Raw genomic sequence first — 19,292 nt, forward strand, 5'->3', positions numbered from 1 at the left:
AACTAGAAATATATGTTAAAAAACAAAAACGATTTTCAAATTTTTTTTAGTTTATTGCACTTTTTGCAATTTATGTAATTTCTATGCACTTAATGCATGCATATTATTAAAATTTAGGCTGTAATGGTTGTATTGATGTAGAGCAACTTGAAATGCTCCCAAAAATGGCTCCACAGCATGTAAAAATATAATATAAGCTGTGGCGGACTTGGTTCTATGGTAAGACTTAAAGGGTTAAAGCTGTAGCGCCCAGATTACTTATAGCTACTTCCATGCAGCTGATATAAGATTGGTTGTTGAAAAATAGTAACGCAACCGCACCGAATCCAATTCAGGATTTTGATTTCCATCACACTTCCACTGGATGCCCAGCTGCTCTCCTATTATGTGATTATCATCAACACAGAACTGGAGGATAAGACCGCGGTTCTGGGGGTTGGGAAGCTCATCTTGTAACCAGAAGGTTGCCAGTAGGATCTCTCTGTCTTGGTCGTTGTGTTCTTGGAACACAAGACACTTCAGTATGTAGTTAGTACCGGGCGACTCCCCTCCCCCACATCGGCACCAGAACCCTGTATTATCTACAGGGTAAGAATGCCTGTTTTATCAAACTATGGCTATTACTACTGTGATCATTTGCAGCCCAGTGTGCTGCTCTCTCTGCTGGGATGAACCACTGGAGCTCACCCAGTCATCCCTTTCTTTCTCTCAAGAAGAAGTGAAATAAATGTATTTATTATGTTACGAGTCTAATATTCTTTAAATCAAACTGTAATGAATAAATGAAGCAAGAAGATTTGGTGGCTCCAAGTGTTGTAGAAGAAAAGATAAACATCTCATTTTGAGAAATCAGCCTTTAAAATTAAGTAAGTACTGTGAATAAAAAACTAACAGCAAACCAATCGGTAGTCGCCAATTACTTTTGAAAGTAATTCGGAGTCCAATTATCCACTCAAATGTAAATAAAAGTTCACTTGACAGCTGTATAAAGGTTACCTGTTTATACAATAATATAAGTCACATTTCAAATGATCATCTGTGGAAAAGTTTGAATCCTGACCTGAGAGTTTCCACTGCACACTGTGAACTCTTTAGTCCAGCGGACAGAAGCTTCACTCCTGAATCCTGCAGGTCAGAGTTACTCAGGTCCAGCTCTCTCAGACTGGAGGACTGGGAGCTGAGGACTGAGGACAGAGCTTCACAGCTTCTCTCTGACAGGTTACAGCCACTCAGTCTGAAAAATAAAAGACAGTCATACAACAAATACTCATGTTGAGTTTGTTAATACATTTCACAACATTAAATCTTGACTTTCTATTTTTAGAGGAAACATAAACATACTAAGAAACAACATCATATGTATGAACTTAAATAATTGAATAATTCTAACAACAAACTGTTTTCTGATCTGACCTCAGAGTATTCAGTTTACAGTTTAAACGTTGTAGTCCAGCAGACAGAAGCTTCACTCCTGAATCCTGTAGCTTTCTGATACTCAGGTCCAGCTCTGTCAGACTAGAGGACTGCGAGCTGAGAACTGAGGACAGAGCTTCACAGTTTTCCTCTGAGAGTTCACAGATGTTAAGTCTGAAGATAAAAACATGAATAAAGATTGTTGTTAAAGTGTAATCAGGGTGCAACAGCTTATTGTCTTGTGCTGAGCAGGTTAGTATAAGTTCACTTTAACTTATAAATGAATAAAAATGCTATGGAACAAGGATAACTGGATAAAGTTTACCTTTACTGGTTAAATTATTGATTATTTTTGTTAGTTGATATAAACAAAACCAAACATCAAACATATAAACAAACAGAACTAAACAGAATACAAATTGATCTGACCTCAGAATATTCAGTTTGGCGTGTGGACTCTCCACTGCAGCAGACAGAAGCTTTACTGCTGAAGCTTTCAGGCTGTTGGTACTCAGGTCCAGCTCTCTCAGACTACAGGACTGGGAGCTGACCACTGACAACAAATTTTCACAGCCTTCCTCTGAGATGTTACAGCTGCTCAGTCTGGGAGAGAAAGGGAAAAAACAAAACAAAACAAAAAATATATGTGATCAAATGAAATTTGTTTATATGTTAAACCTTTTAAAAAAAACAAAAAAAACCAACCTATGACACTATGAGTGCTACCAGTCCAGTGCACACGATTGGTACCTTGATGGTACCTTGCTCAGGGGTACCATCAAGGTAGCTGTTCGGTGGATTCGACCCCTGACCTTATGATCATGGGGCGACCACTCTACCTACTGAGCTAATAATTCTGTGTACACTATCATACAATATTAACTAAAACAATTATTTTAGAAAATCTTACTAATTCAGTAATTGTTATGCTATTTAACTGTGAGTAACACTGGATTTTAAACACTAGCTGTATAAAACTCCTCCTGTTAAAGGTGTGTATAAAGGAGATGAGCTGAAATGCAGACTTCATGGAGAATGTTTGCTGTCAGGATATATCAAAGACAAAGCAGAGATCCATCCAGTCTCTTCCACTAAGCCCACAGAGGGAAAGACAACCATTCTCACACACACACCTGCATGAAGTTTAGATCACCAGGTAATCTAACTGCATGTCTGTGGACAGTGGGAAGAAACTGTAGAGGACCCAGAGAGAACCCACTGTAATTCTGTGGGAACACTGGTTATGGAAGCCTTACAGTTAGATATGAATACTGTCAAGAAACAGGACCTGAGTGGCAATTTCAATTATGAAGCCCAAGTTCTCCTCCTTGAATCGCTACCTTATCGTGGTGGAGGGGTTTGTGTGTCCCAGGGATCCCAGGGGCTATGTTGTCTGGGGGCTTTTGCCCCCTGGTAGGGTCTCCCATGGCAAATTGGTCCTGGGTGAGGGACCAGACAAAGAGCGATTCAGAAGACCCTTATGAAAAGGATATCGAGAGAACAGTTTACCCTCCCCGGGATAGGGTTACCAGGGCCCCCCCCCTGGAGCCAGGCCCGGGGAGGGTGCCCGAGGGCGAGCGTCTGGTGGCCGGGCCTTAGTCCATGGGGCCCGGCCGGGCACAGCCCGAAGAGGAGACATGGACCCATCCTCCTGCAGGCCCACCACCCGCAGGAGGCGCCATAGGGGTCGGGTGCATTGTGTGCCGGGTGGCGGCCAGGAGCGGAGGCCTTGGTGGACTGACCCCCAGCTGCCAAGACTGGCAATAGGGACATGGAATGTCACCTCTCTGGTGGGGAAGGAGCCTGAGTTAGTGCGTGAGGTTGAGAGGTACCGGCTAGATATAGTCGGGCTCACCTCTACGCATGGCTTGGGCTCTGGAACCAGTCTCCTGGAGAGGGGCTGGACTCTGTCTCAGTCTGGAGTTGCCCCTGGTGAGAGGCGGCGGGCTGGGTGGGTATTCTAATATCCCCTCGGCTTGCTGCCGGTACGTTGGGGATTTTCCCGGTGGACGAGAGGGTTTGTTCCCTGCGCCTTAGGGTCGGGGAACGGGTCCTGACTGTCATCTGCGCTTATGCGCCGAGTGGCAGTTCAGAGTTCCTAGAGTCCCTGGGAGACTTCAATGCTCACGTGGGTAACGACAGCGAGACCTGGAGGGGCTTGATTGGGAGGAACGGCCTCCCTGATCTGAACCCGAGCGGTGCTTTGTTATTGGACTTCTGTGCTAATCACAGTTTGGCCATAATGAACACCCTGTTCGAACATAAGAGTGTCCATAAGTGCACGTGGCACCAGGACGCTCTAGGCCGTAGGTCGATGATCGATTTTGTAATCGTATCACCAGACCTGCGACCATATGTTCTGGACACTCGGGTAAAGAGAGGGGCTGAGCTGTCAACTGATCACCACCTGGTGGTGAGTTGGATCAGGTGGCGGGGGAGGACGCTGGACAGACCTGGTGCACCTAAACGCGTAGTGAGGGTGTGCTGGGAACGTCTAGCAGAGGCCCCAGTCCGCGAGATCTTCAACGCACACCTCCGGCAGAGCTTCAACAGCATTCCGAGGGAGACTGGGGACATTGAGTCCGAATGGACCATGTTCAGCATCTCCATTGCCAAAGCTGCTGCATTGAGCTGCGGCCGCAAGGTGGTTGGTACCTGCCGTGGTGGTAATCCCCGAACCAAATGGTGGACACCAGAGGTGAAGGGAGCCACCAGGCTGAAGAAGGAGTCCTATCGGGCTTGGTTAGCCTGTGGGACTCCGGAGGCAGCCGACAGGTATCGACAGGCCAAGCGGAATGTGGCTCGGGCAGTGGCTGAAGCAAAAACTCGGGTGTGGGAGGAGTTCGGAGAGGCCATGGAAAAAGACTTTCGGACTGCCTCGAAGAGATTCTGGCAAACCGTCAGGCGTCTCAGGAGGGGAAAGTGGTGCTCTACCTGCACTGTGTATAGTGCTGGCGGAGCGCTGCTGACGTCGACTGAGAAAATTGTTAGGCGGTGGAAGGAATACTTCGAGGACCTCCTTAATCCCACTGACACGTCTTCCGAGGAGGAAGCAAAGTCTGGGGATGAGGGGAATGACCCGCCAATTTCCGGGGGCGAGGTCACTGAAGCAGTTAAACAACTCCTTGGTGGCAGAGCCCCTGGTGTTGATGAGGTCCGCCCCGAGTTCCTGAAGGCTTTGGACGTTGTAGGGCTGTCCTGGTTGACACGCCTCTGCAATGTTGCATGGTGATCAGGGGCAGTACCTGTGGACTGGCAGACCGGGGTGGTGGTCCCCATCTTTAAGAAGGGGGACCGGAGGGTGTGTTCCAACTACAGGGGTATCACACTCCTCAGCCTCCCTGGGAAAGTCTATGCCAGGGTGCTGGAAAGGAGAGTTCGTCCGCTAGTCGAACCTCGGATACAGGAGGAACAATGCGGTTTTCGTCCTGGTCGCGGAACACTGGACCAGCTCTTTATCCTCTCCAGGATACTTGAGGGTGCATGGGAGTTTGCCCAACCAGTCTACATGTGTTTTGTGGACTTGGAGAAGGCATTCGACCATGTCCCTCGGGGTGTCCTGTGGGAGGTGTTGCGGGAGTATGGGGTGTCTGGCCCATTGCTACGGGCCATTCGATCCCGATACAACCGTTGCAAGAGCTTGGTTCGCATTGCCGGCAATAAGTCGGACTCGTTCCTGGTGGGTGATGGGCTCCGCCAGGGCTGCCCTTTGTCTCCGGTTCTGTTCATAATTTTTATGGGCAGGATTTCTAGGCGCAGCCAAGTGGCGGAGGGCTTTCGCTTTGGTGGCCTCAGAATCTCATCTCTGATTTTTGCGGATGATGTGGTTCTGTTGGCTTCATCGGGTGAGGGCCTCCAGCTCGCACTGGAACGGTTCGCAGCCGAGTGTGAAGCAGCGGGAATGAGGATCAGCACCTCCAAATCTGAGGCCATGGTTCTCAGCCGGAAAAGGGTGGAGTGCCCACTCTGGGTCGGAGATGAGTTCCTGCCCCAAGTGGAGGAGTTGAAGTATCTCGGGGTCTTGTTCGCGAGTGATGGGAGAAGGGAGCCGGAGATCGACAGACGGATTGGGGCTGCAGCTGCAGTAATGCGGACGCTGCACCGGTCCGTCGTGGTGAAGAGGGAGCTGAGTGTAAAAGCGAAGTTCTCAATTTACCGGTCGATCTACGTCCCTACCCTCACCTATGGCCACGAGCTGTGGGTAGTGACCGAAAGAACGAGATCGCGGATACAAGCGGCAGAAATGAGCTTCCTCCGAAGGGTGGCTGGCCTCTCCCTTAGAGATAGGGTGGGAAGTTCGGCCATCCGGGAGGGGCTCAGAGTAGAGCCGCTGCTGCTCCACATCGAAAGGAGCCAGCTGAGGTGGTTTGGGCATCTGACAAGGATACCCCCTGGGCGCCTCCTGGGTGAGGTGTTCCAGGCATGTCCCACCAGGAGGAGGCCCCGGGGCAGACCCAGGACACGCTGGAGAGATTATATCTCTCGGCTGGCCTGGGAACGCCTTGGTATTCCCCCGGATAAGCTGGAGGAGGGGGCTGGGGAGAGGGAGGTCTGGGCCTCTTTGCTTAGGCTGCTGCCCCCGCGACCCGGCCTCAGATAAAGCGGATGAAGATGGATGGATGGATGGAAGCCCAAGTTTTCCCTCCATCCTGGATGAAAACAGGACAGTCACAGCAGAGATTTATAATAAAAAAGGGAGAGTGTGCACTGAAAATGAGATAAAAAACAAACTGCTGGATTTGGAGACGTGAACAAGCTGACGATAATAAACCTGTCAGAGGGGCTGAAGGATCAGAGCTCATGTTCTTATTGGCTGGGCCTGGATTGTACTTTGATAAGAGATATAGACAAAAATGTGTCAGAAATACTGACACGGCCTGCTGGACTGAAAAAATATTTACTGAGTGAATGATAATCATTTAATTCACTATTTTTATGTTTTTTAACTGTTCTTTGAACTCAGCATTTCTGATTTATTTCCCATGGTTTTAAGATTTTTATCGATTATAAGATTTTAAGCAATGAGTTCATGTTTACTTACAGAGCTTTATTGGAGGCTTTGACCACTGGCAGCATTCTCAGAAGAGCCTCCTCTGAAGCAGAATATTTCTTAAAGTCAAACTCATCCAGATCTTCTTCTGATGACAGTAACATGAAGGTCAGAGCTGAGCACTGAGCAGGAGACAGTTTACCTGTGGAGAGACTTCCTGAAGTCCTGTATTGTTGGATCTCCTCCACTAGAGAACGATCATTCAGTTCATTCAGACAGTGGATCAGATTGATGCTTTTCTCTGCAGACAGATTCTCACTGAGCTCCTTCTTGATGTACTGGACTGTTTCCTGATTGGTCTGTGAGCTACTTCCTGTTTGTGTCATCAGACCTCGTAGGAGAGTCTGATTGGTCTGCAGTGAAAGACCCAGGAGGAAGCGGAGGAACAAGTCCAGGTGTCCATTTGGACTCTGTAAGGCCTTGTTCACAGCACTCTGGTGAAGAGATTCTTTTTGGTTTAAAAAGCTAAAACTCTTGGAGGTTATTTGTTTCTGTTCAAGAAGATTTTTTCCAGAGTTGCTGAAGGTCAGATGGACATGAAGAGCAGCCAGAAACTCCTGAACACTCAGATGGATGAAGCAGAACACCTTGTCCTGGTACAGTCCTCTCTCCTCTTTAAAGATCTGTGTGAACACTCCTGAGTACACTGAGGCTGCTCTGATATCGATGCCACACTCTGTCAGGTCTGATTCATAGAAGATCAGGTTTCCTTTCTGCAGCTGATCAAAAGCCAGTTTTCCCAGAGACTCCATCATCTTCCTGCTCTCTGGACTCCAGTGTGGATCTGTCTCAGCTCCTCCATCATACTTGACCTTCTTCACTTTGTCCTGAACCACCAGGAAGTGGATGTACATCTCAGTCAGGGTGTTGGGCAGCTGTCCTCCCTCTCTGGTTTCCAGCACATCCTCCAGAACTGTAGCAGTGATCCAGCAGAAGACTGGGATGTGACACATGATGTGGAGGCTTCGTGATGTCTTGATGTGGGAGATGATGCTGCTGGCCTGCTTCTTATCTCTGAATCTCTTCCTGAAGTACTCCTCCTTCTGTGGGTCAGTGAACCCTCTGACCTCTGTCACCATGCCAACACAGTCAGGAGGGATCTGATTGGCTGCTGCAGGTCGTGTGGTTATCCAGAGGCGAGCAGAGGGAAGCAGTTTCCCCCTGATGAGGTTTATCAGCAGCACATCCACTGAGGTGGACTTTCTAGGGTCAGTTAGGATTGTAGTTTTGTGGAAGTCCAGAGGAAGTCGACACTCATCCAGACCATCAAAGATGAACACAACCTGGAAGTCTTCAAAGCTGCAGATTCCTGCTTCTTTGGTTTCAGTAAAGAAGCGATGAACAAGTCCCACCAAGCTGAACTTTTCCTCTTTCAGCACATTCAGCTCTCTGAAAGTGAATGGAAATATGAACTGGATGTCCTGGTTGGCTTTGTCTTCAGCCCAGTCCAGGCTGTATTTCTGTGTTAAGACTGTTTTCCCAATGCCAGCCACTCCCTTTGTCAGCACTGTTCTGATTGGTTCATCTCTTCCAGGTGAGGCTTTAAAGATGTCTTCTTGTCTGATGGTTGTTTCTGGTCTGTCTGGTTTCCTGGATGCTGTTTCAATCTGTCTGACCTCATGTTCATCATTGACCTCTGCAGTCCCTCCCTCTGTGATGTAGAGCTCTGTGTAGATCTGATTCAGGAGGGTTGGGTTTCCTGCTTTAGCGATGCCCTCAAACACACACTGGAACTTCTTCTTCAGGGTGGATTTAAGGTTACGATGACAAACTGCAGCTTGAAGTTCTGAATGAGAAGAAAAATAAACACTCAATTCCAAAAAGAACTAATCTTTAAAACATGTTGCTCCATCTTCCATCTCTGGAAAATGTTCATTTATCCAGCAGCTTAAATCTTTAGATAAATCCTCTTACGTCTCTGCAGACGGTCAGCCAGCTCCTCCTGCTTCATTCTCCTCAGGAAGTCCACTGTGATCTTCACAAATGCCTCTCTGCTGTTTCTCCTCTGCTCATCATCCTCCCTCTGAAACTCCAAGCACTGGGGCTTATTTGGATTCAGAGCCTTCTGGATCTTCTTCAGCTCGCTCTTCACAAAAGTGATGATGTTGTCCTCCAGCAGCTGGAACAGAATATTTATGAATGACCCACCACTCTGAACTTTAGTCCACACAACATCCACTTCTTTACGATCAAGGGGCATATCATCCGCGAACTCTTTACCAATTATAGGTTTGACTTTATCTGATTAACTGAGACTTTGTCCACAACTCCATGATCCCAAAACGTTGATGCTGTTCATATGAATGCAGCGATTTCAGTGGGAGAAACATTTCACTGGTGTTCAGAGCTGAACTACCAACAGGTTGATGATCAAAGCCAGAAACTTGGAGATGTTTCAGGTGACAGAGTTGATCGTACAGACAACTGGTCTTAAAGGTTCACTCTGTTTACGCATACAGATCAGTATTTAAGGTTTGACTCTCATCATCCACTGGGGCACAAACTGGGCGTCATCAGGACACAACAACACAGAACAAACACCATCCCCACAGACACAGCAGCCAGCGAAGCAGAAGAACTTCACATCAAGAAGGTCCTGAGTAAATGTGAACGCTGGTTTGAGGGCGGAGTCAAGGAGGCCATTTATGTGAAAAGGAAAGACCATCTCTGAATGGAGGAGGGGCCTAAGGGTACATTTGTCACCATCTTACATGCTGTGATTGCAGCCATTCCCCAGCTCTCTGTGAACTGGACTCATGACCATTGATCAACAACCATTGATCAATGGTCCTGACAATATGCGTACCAATGATCAATGAACTGACCTCCCAGCCCATTGTTCCTTCAGTGGGCTGGTTTCAGTCATACAAATGTCCTGTTTATAAGATTGAAACCTGCAGTCAGCTGAGACTGAAGAAGTCACCTGATGATGATGAAACGTTTCTCCCACTGAAAACATCCAGATGAACAGAATCAAGCTTTTTGGGATTTACGTACCTGGATGATTGAGCATCAAGACACAACTCTGTGACTTTTCTCAGATGAATAAATCCTCTCCTCCAGCTTTGTTTACATCTACCAGCCCTGTGGCGCTGCCCAGGGACAATAATCTATGTGAGAGGTGGAAAGTCATACAGGTGTCTGCTCCTGCCTTCAGTTATTTTATCTACTGTGTGTCAACTGGCTGAACCTCCTCCAACTGTCTACTGTCTCCCTAAACTCAACAATGACTTAGTGATCTATCCATTCTCTGACCAAAGACATCCTGCTGCAGGAGGTTAACATAGCAGCCAATGATGATCCCACTCACTGTGAACAACACATTTGGACCTGATTTGCTGCTCTGGTTTACACGTGAACTTCCACTGCTGCTGTCACCAACTTGAGAGGCTCTACAGAAAAACTGGACTTGTCCATAAAAATCATAAACTACATTACAAGGACAGCATTGCTCAATCAACTCTAATTACTACTGACATGTTATCTCTTCTAACTAACACTCAAACTTGCTGCTTTCAGTGAGAAGTCAAATGTCTGAATATGAGCTGGAAGCTGCTGAGAGTCCTCCTCCTTCCCGTGGGGTTTACTTTCTCTACTACTTTCACTATAAACACGCCCCTTTCATGCACCTGCAGAGGGCCACCAGCAGATGGAGCTGTCTTAAACAAATCCACTTGGATAGTTAGCTGTAGATGATTTTCTCAGTATGATTGTAGGATTTTGAGTTATTCTTCAGATTTATTTAAACTCCTATATTGTGCACAAGTGTTGAGCGACCCATAATTTCTCTGTACTTTTCATAAGAGCAGCCAGACTTTCAGCTAGTTTTTGTTTTTTAAGAGCTCAAAGTTATTGAAGAAACAGTTATTCAGCTTCATTCCCACTGATCTCGACTACAAACTGTTTCACTTTGGTTTCTGTTTAAAGCCTCGATGTTTAAAACGTTTCCCTGTGATCACATTTGCACCGTCTGATTTCAAAGTTTGTTTCTTTTGGTCATTTAGTCCACAGAGTCCTTGGTGTTCTGAAAGGGACCTATAAATAAATGCATTATTATTAATATTAATAATAAAGTAGTTGTTGTACATGTACAGACCATAAATATGGAGTCCAGCTGTGTTTGATGCTGCTGGGCAGACTGACCACTGGGAACCTCTGAGCTCTGCTGGTCCACTCTGTGGAGGAACCATGAAGGATTAGATCAACACAGGATAACGATCCAGGAGTTTCTGCTCAAATAACTTCATCTGAATCAAGTCTGTCAAGTTTTAGACTCTCAGATTCTGAAGATATATTTTCTGTTTTCTATGAACTTTCTTTCATCAGTGATGGAAGTGATGATGCTGCAGAAGCTCAGAGGAAACTTTGAGAAAACTGTGATGAACCATCAACTAATGCTCTCAGGAGGCCAAAGGTCCCTGAATGTAACTGTGCAGTAGATTCAACGAGTGTTTGAAACCTGACCTCTTCCATATGTTTTCATTCTAACATAAGAAGTCCTTTTCTCATTGCTTTGATTTGAGTTTTCATTTGAGTTTTCCGAGTCTCGTATTTGGAGTCGAGTCTAATCAATGATCTGACAGAAGAACATTAAAAAGGAGTTACCAGTGCTGTCAAAATTAACATGTAGGGTTAGGGGTTCATCTGTTATCATGATTAACATGATAAAAACCTTTAACACGACACATCTGGAGAGCAGAACGACTCAAAATCCCTGAAATGTTTCTATCAACGCACTTCGAGCAGTTTGTCTGAGTAGAGTTACCTTTGCACACGTGCAGATGTGCAGCACATCTGTTAGTGACGGCAGCTGAACCAATCAGCTCAATATGGAAGATGACAAACACACACTGACCTCCCGATGGAAAGTTTGAGTATTAAAAAAATAACAAGACGGACCAGCCGACCAACATGAAGGATTCTGCACATCGTGACAGAAGGAATTTTCTTTTCACCGAAGCACTTCCAGCTTAAAATATCACAACAATGCAAAGCACTGATGACACAACTGCCAAGTGGACAAACTGCAGACCTGTTAGTGTTGTTAATAACATAGTTTTGGTTCCTCGTGTCAAAGACTTGAAGAAGAGTGACAGAGAGTGTTAGACTGCTGCAGGATCAGTGCCACCTCCACAGACCTGTGAAGAAAATGATGGTTTGACAGATGGGCTCAGATTCAGGATCAGCTGAGGAGTTTGTGGCTGACAGAATCCTGCAGGTACAGAGCAGAGCCCATCATTAGCATGCAGGACTGTCCCTGGGGGGGTCGGCTCATTCAGGAGGTTAATCAATGTTTACATGTTCAATAAACATGTTAAGTGTGTAAATTTGCCCTTTTCTCTCGAGTCTGTTTGCTCATGAAATGAACTTTGATTCGTTTACATTAAAAATGATGTTTAATGGTGATTAATCCAAATGAATCCACAGTAACCCTGTGATGAGTCTGATTAAACATTTTCATTAACAGCAGTAATATAGATGATATATTATTATATATTAGTGCACACTTAGCTTTTAGTATATATGTTTGTTACAAAGTTGTATTTACAGCAGAGAAGCTGAGTTAAAGACTGAAAACTATTCAAAGTCTCTTTGAATTGAAGCGTTTAACATTCTTTGTGTTTATTCTGCATTGACTTCATTATATGGTGTAAACGTCTGTTACAGGCTTAAATATAAAGTTGGAAAAATGTAACTGCAGCTATTGATCAAGTAATTGTGATTAATCAGGATTAATGACAGAAGATTGTGTCATTAATTAGTCATGTTTAATCTACTGACAGCACTAGTGTTCACTCTGGTGCCTCCAACTGTTTTACGCCCTTTCAACACCTTCGTGGTCAAAAGTGTACACGCACAAAATCTACAATAAAATCCTCATGCAGCAATAGGACAGACACACAATCCATTTATCTCTGTGTCTCAAACACACACACGTGTATTCAAAGCCTCGATTTGTTCATATTTCATCTGCTGTGTTTTTATCTTCAGCGTTTTCAGTGTTGCTGCATTTACACCAAAAATGTTTCCATTGATGAATCAGATTGATTTGAATGTGTTTCATCCATACAAATCCCTCCCTGGTGGTCACATGACTCTATAACATAACAGGAGTCATGTGACAAGAGTTTCATGCTGTAAAATGTCAAAATGGTTGAATGTGGTGGAGTAAAAATGTGAGATGTCAGCTACTTTTCTTCAATATGAAATGTTTGCAGGGCCTGACAGGAAGTGGACGGACGCTCTGATCACTTCCTGTTTGCTGAAGTGGGTTTTCAGTTGTTTAGAAACCAAAGGCTTGTTTTAAAAGACAGTTTAAATGGGACTGAGGGAACGACGTGTTTGTAGTTTATATCCAACAACATCAAGCAGTTAAATCAAAGAGCTCATGTTGCTAACAGCTCACCTCTCTGCAGCAGACACAGGCTGGACTTTAAAATCAATGATGCGACCTGCAGACCAGTCACTCTGTAAGGACACAGAGCTGGGTCGAGGTCCAGGTTTGAGTCTCTGATGGATCCTGAAAAAGTTATAAATCTTCAGTAAAATTCTCATCACATATCAGCTGATATTATTGGTGTTAGCTTACCTTTTCTCAGCTGACTGTCTTTGCTCAAATATCTTAATGGCATCTTTGACTGAGTTACTTTCATAAGACACAGAGCTTGGTGGAGGTCCAGGCTGGTTCCTGTGAAGAATGATGCAGCAGTGATGTGAGTGCTGAGCTGTGACATGGAGAAGAGTCATGGACAGTTAGAGATGGTCATCTCACCTCTGAGCTTTGGTCTGGCTCTCATGTTCCCCACACAGAGTGCTTTTAGAGGGAGGGACTCCCTCCTCTCTGTCCTCACACTGATCCATGCTGCTCAATTCAGCTCACACACACTTTCTACCTGCAGAGGAAACACAAATCATTCATGTGCACATCAGCTGAAATCCTCCTTTCATCATGTGTGCTGTCCAAATATCAGCTGCTTCTTTCCTGCTTCATCTCAGTGTCAGCTGGATGCAGTCAGACAGCAGTGTGAGGCAGAGGAAGCTGCCATCAGCTGCTCTGCTATCAGTCCACTAGATGGAGCCTGAAGCACACACGATGCATTCACTGACACACACTGATTCACTGTTTGGGAAACTAGAAAAATGTTGGTCTTGAACTAGCTGCATAATGCAGACAGGGTAGGACCCAAATATAACGGCGAAACATCTTCAAGCAACTTATAAAAGTCCAGATGCTTTTCTTTCCAAGCTCCTTCAACTATGATGACCTGGATGACTGAGAACCTTCACAGGAAAAATGAAACACACTGAACAAAGAATGCAAGACTTTCACAATAAAACAGCAAACAAAGGAACACAACACTGACACGTGAGCTTGACAGAGGAGTGGAGGAAAGGCAGACGAGAGTGAGCGAGGGAAAGAGGAGACAAGAGAGACATGACAGGCTGAGGAAATATAGAATGGAGCACCAGGCCTCACACAAACACACACAAACACACACAAACACACACAGAGACACACAGAGGCACACAGAGACACAGAGGGAATCTAATGATCAAGGAACTAAACAGGAAGTATAAGAAACTCAAAGAAGCATAAATAAGACTGTAAATGAACCAGAACCATAAACCATAATACAAAAAATGCAAAGTGCTTGGTCAAAGGGACCCAGAACCATTAAAGTTCTTTTCTTTGCTCTTCAGTGTTTGAGTTCAAACAGACTCCACATTAAACTATGACAGCACCGTCCCTGCTGCTGCTGTCAGACCTGTTATTCACTCACTGCTCGCCAGTGTTTCTAATGAGTTTTACTCATCCATGAGAGTTTAAAGCTTGCACTTACAAGCAATGTTCCCTCTAATGTTTCACTTGTCTGAGCGAACACACAACCTCCCTGAGCGATCCACTGTGAGCGACATTAGACGTGTGCACTGTGGTCACGCCAGCGTCGAATCCATCCAAGTTACATGTTTATTAAAATAATCAATTTACAGCGTTTACATTTCTGTTAAACTACTTTTAATTAACTGCTTTAGCCCACTTACAATGAAAGTTAAAAAAGAAAATCTTGTTCATGACCTGTAGCATGTTAACACTATTGGAAGGAAAAATAACTTGAACTTCAATTTTGAAAACACAACTTTCTTTAAATAAAGCTCTGACTTGTATTATGAGTCTGTGGTCTGGGAGAGAGTCTGTAACTCTGTCTGCAACATACAGTAAATAATGACCAATGTTGGGCAGTTAATTATATAGTTACTTCTTCAAAAAAGTAACTGAGTTTTGCAAACAGAGTTTTTTGCAGCTGTTTACTGCAAAAAACTACAGCCAAGGTGTTTTTTTTAAAATAAACATTTCAAACTATTTACAGAACAATCAGCTGTTCTGCATCAAATCTGATGCCACACAAATTATTTGTGTCGCTCCAAAAAATAATTTCTGTCCACTATGAGATGAAGGAGAACAACAGCCTGATACCTGCAGGCCTGACAACAGCAGATGTATCACTGCTGTAACACCTGTAACACTCAGCAGGCGCCTCATTGTTCTGACACACACAACAACACTATTGACTACACTACACACTAACTACACACTAACTACACACTAACTACACAAGATTTGCTCTAAACGTCTCAAATCTCTCACATCTCAAAACACCGCCGTCACTCCGTTTCTTAACAACTAAATGTCATGTTTTGATTGGTCGACATGGTACATTTTTCGACCAATAGGAAAGGCTGGGGGTTGGTATTGTTTTTGCTCACAGGCTTTCGAGCGTTTTCCTTATAAAACGCAGTTTTTACCGTTTCTTCCTGCAGTAAATATAAACAACGACAGTATTCAGGAAGAAAACCAAACATTGCAGATATTTTATCATAACTCTGGTTTTACGTGGTCGATCAACACAATTTAAAAACTGGTATAAAGTCCACACTTTTCCTGTCAGTTGTTCCGTCTGTCCTGCTCACATCTCCAATGGTTGTACACGTTGTCATTAACGTGGCTTCACTCCACATCAGCCGCTTTGCTAAAACACCGGCACATATTTACTTTAATTTCAATTCAGGTTAGAATTCTTTTTGTGTGCTCAATACAGATTTTCTCTGCGCAGAGACCGTGCCAACAGTGCGCAGCTTAGAGGGAACATTGCTTACAAGGTGACTACCAATAAAAATGAGTGTGCTTCACTGTCAGAGCTACGGTGATTCATCCAGTAGGACTTGATAATAAAAATATTTGTTTGATGCTTTGCATTGAGGCGCATTGTTGAATTTGCAGGGACACAATAACCACAGATCAGTTGTTCAAACCACTACAGTAGGGAGCCATGTCATGAATAATAAACAAATACTAATACTAATACTACTACTAATAATAATGTTAATTTAAGTAATTGTTTTTGACTGAACATCACATATAATGTAACAAGCAGTAAATTCAGGTTAAGTGCATTATCAGCATTTGGAGGAGCTCCTTATCCTTCACTGCTCACCTCTTACAAAGTGTTCACACAGTTTGCTAGCTTCTTTCAGCCTGCTAGCTATGCTAACAAGTCTACTACACACACTTGAGTCGGTCACATGACAGACAGCAGAGATAGCTGCTCTGCTAGCTAAGCTAACTCATGTTAGCTTAGCTAGGTCAAGGTCAAAGAAATGAGGCGATGCTGCTGGGAGTTACGTCACAGACTAGCAGAATTTAGTTATTCAGCATAATATTTAATCCTTATTATCTGCTCCTCTCACCTCTGTTTACATCTGAAAACAAGAAAATTTAGCCAACAGTTTATTAGCTTTGGTGAAATTATAAACAGGCATCAGCGCAGTCACCTATACTGTGCTTTAATGCTGGAGCAGCAGGAACACCAGTTAATCTAAAATCTCCTTTTCTCTCTAAAAAGTGACAGCAGACTGAGTCAAAGACAGAAACCTTATTTAAACACCAAATATTCACTTCCTGATCCAGGATTCAAAGAGGACGTTGAACTTACTCAGCTTCTTCCAATGAACGTCTTCACTCTGCAGCTCTCTGCTGTCTGGACCAGGTCTGTGTAGAAACAGAGAAAATCCTCTGCTTCTTCTCCGTCAGCAGTCGTCTGTGTCTGCAGACTGCGTCACATTAAACACTTCACACCAGCAAAGAGGCTGAAGCTCACAGGTCAAAGGTCAGCTGCTGCACTGTGTATAACAATTCACTTTTGAACAGTAGATAGCCTGTAGGCGTCTCTGCAGTGATAAACAGTTTACACATTAAACACTGAACCATAAAAGAAGCTTAAGCTGCAGCTCACAGGTCAAAGCTCAGCTGCTGCACCCAGTTATGAGTTTAAATAAATCATTAATCATGATCTTTTCCCTCTCAGCACTTTCACTTGGCCTTGGAGTGTTTTGACGGAGCTACACTGTATGTTTCAAATGTTGTAAATAAATTGTGAGTTAGGGCTGGGCAATATGGCCTAAAATCCATATCGCGGTATAATTTGAAGCATGTGCGGTAACGATATATATCGCGATATATTCTTTTCTTCTGTATAACGTATTTTCCACACTATAAGGCAGACTTACAATCCTTTAATTTTCTCAAAAATCAAGAGTGTGCCTTATGTATGAATTCTGGTTGTGCTTCGTGACCTCGAACCGATTTTGGCTGCAGAAATCTGTTAAAAATGTTTTAGCACAACTTTGGTAAGCCGCACTGCTTGATGGATCGTCAGAGCATTACGGCTGCCATAGGGAGGAGCTTCACGGAGTAATCTGGGTCCAAAACTCCGACAGCTTCAGGTCCCAAAGTCAAACGAACACTGAGAGTTAAAAACGGTCTAAATTCTTTCATCTTTAATAAAATCATCAGCGTTGCTGCTTTAGCAGATGTAACAATTAAGTTTAATATCCATGAAAACAGAATTTATTAAATTTAACGGACTTAGAAGTTAACAGGAAGTTAGCGCGCTAGTTTACACCTAAACATTTCATACCATGTTCTGACTGAGATTTTTGAAACTAATTCAAACAGCTCTGCTACCACTTCCAACATAAATGAAGACAGAAAACTAAACAGCAGTGGCGTTTGCAGGGTTACTGAAGTTGGACTACCTGGTATATAATGTTGTGCTACGTGATTGCTAGCGACACAGCTATGTTAGCATAACATTAGCACAGTGAAGCTGGAGGATGAACCCCAACTCTTTTTCCACTCGATAAAAGTTAACGTGAGTGATTCTGGTGGTCAGGGACAAATGCAGTCGCATAGCAGGATGCTGTACACGGGCCAAACTTCAGTCACGAGAACAACTGAGATCATTCATCCACAACACGAGGCTAGTTATTAATATACTGCCACAACATGGGAATAGAGCAGCTGCAGAGAATTCAACATTATTGAATCAATGTTACGGAAGTGGAGGAAGCGCAGTTTTTGGCTTTCCCCGCGTTTCAAAAGTGCTTCATCTCTTTGCTGTGACTGTCACCCAGCATAATTGCAGAGGATAATGGTTTTAACCGCTGCGATGCTTTCGACCAAAACAGGTGCAGTTTGATGACATCATCACATGCGCTGTCGCGATAGAGCGGTATAGTCAAAATCTCTATCGTTGAGCAAATTTAATCGATTCTGTCGTTTATTGTTTATATCGCCCAGCCCTACTGGGTGTGATTTTGTTGTATTGGTTTGTTTTTTGGTTTTATGTTTCCATGTAGATGAATGAAGACAGATTCACTCTTACCTTTTCAAAATGTCTATAAGGTAGACGAGGTCTATGCTTTTCTGCCTCTTCACAGATAATCCCAGTGATTTTCCCTTGGTCTGAAATTTCACCTGATCTTGTGATATTGAGAGTCATCTGCCTTTGAGGCAGCTAACCAAACAGTGTTCTCTAAACTCTAACTTTAATATACTTTGATATATTTCAGATTTCTGAGCTCTGCTCTGACTCCGTGCCAGTAGCTCCTTAATATGACTTTAGTTTGATCAATAATTAACCTGCAGAAAGTTTCTGTTCCCACTCCACCACGCCGAACAACCCTGAGAACAAATAATATGATGTGGGTGTGTCTGCAGGCTTCAGCACTGTGAGCATTAAACACAATAAAAGACTCACAAGTTCCTGCTCAAAGGTCAGCTGCCTTTAGATCAATCATTAACCTGCAGCAGGATCCAGTCTTCTGCCTGTTGTGGTTGTGACAGCTGCTCGTAGGAGAGTTTGTTTGTAGGAGGTGGAGATGTTCTCAGATCAAGTGCGTAATCGTCTCTTTGTGTAGACGCTAAAAGCTGTGAGCCAAAACTCTCTGCTCTGAAACTCTTCACTCAGTCCTCACGCTGAGAGTTTAGAGGCTGAACTTCTTGTTCCTCCATAACACTTTTCATGAAACAGCAGAAATGAGCTTGTGTTTCTCAGCAGTGCGCACACAGAGAACCGATCCTCTCTGCTCAGTCTGAACAAATCAAAGTGAAACGTCAGTGAAAACACAGCTGCTGATCAAACTGTGTCAGATTAATGCCTCAATGTTTCACTGTGAGGTTAAAAAATACATAAAAATGATTTAAAGAAGTAGGAGGCAGATTTTCACAATAAGAGCACTTTGTTTTTAATTCAGTTAATGTCAAACTGTCATCAACACCTCTGTGTTGTCTCCGTCTCTGAGCAGATTCAGGCATTACTCAAATAATAAAGGCTTTTTTTTTTCACTATTATACTTTTCATTAGTCTCCAGGTTGATGATTATAAACAGAATTATTAAAGTTTTTATCATTTCAGGCTGAAAATCAACATGAATTTGGTTTTAATCAAAGAAGCTCCTTTAATGTGTGTCATTAAAATCCTCACACAGG

At 43.9% G+C, this 19,292-nt stretch overlaps 1 protein-coding gene across 1 annotated transcript; it reads right to left on the reverse strand.

The window, feature by feature from the left end:
* Positions 1-245: 245 nt before the first annotated feature.
* On the reverse strand, positions 246-18,490 carry LOC146710512 (protein NLRC3-like). The gene is made up of 11 exons (XM_085453087.1): positions 18,187-18,490; positions 16,456-16,690; positions 13,236-13,356; positions 13,053-13,151; positions 12,870-12,983; positions 10,560-10,638; positions 8,378-8,582; positions 6,455-8,249; positions 1,843-2,016; positions 1,414-1,587; positions 246-1,234 (listed from the first exon to the last, which is right to left on the reverse strand). Exons 3-11 carry the CDS (start codon positions 13,322-13,324, stop codon positions 1,033-1,035), a joined length of 2,931 nt encoding a protein of 976 aa, XP_085309213.1. The 5' UTR covers positions 13,325-13,356; positions 16,456-16,690; positions 18,187-18,490; the 3' UTR covers positions 246-1,032.
* Positions 18,491-19,292: the final 802 nt, after the last annotated feature.

Source organism: Copadichromis virginalis, linkage group LG4 (assembly GCF_057382275.1).
Source record: "Copadichromis virginalis isolate Kocher_CV1m ecotype Utaka linkage group LG4, C_Virginalis_male_GT1.1, whole genome shotgun sequence".
NCBI classification, from domain to species: Eukaryota; Metazoa; Chordata; class Actinopteri; order Cichliformes; family Cichlidae; genus Copadichromis; species Copadichromis virginalis.

Bases quoted from the DNA above. Each gene is read 5' to 3' on its own strand.
- LOC146710512 (XM_085453087.1), bottom strand. From the start codon at position 13,324: ATGGATCAGTGTGAGGACAGAGAGGAGGGAGTCCCTCCCTCTAAAAGC. The intron at 12,984-13,052 runs GTAAGCTAACAC...TAACTTTTTCAG, and splicing joins AGACAGTCAGCTGAGAAAAG to GATCCATCAGAGACTCAAAC. The intron at 1,588-1,842 runs GTCAGATCAATT...TTTTATCTTCAG, and splicing joins GCCAAACTGAATATTCTGAG to ACTTAACATCTGTGAACTCT.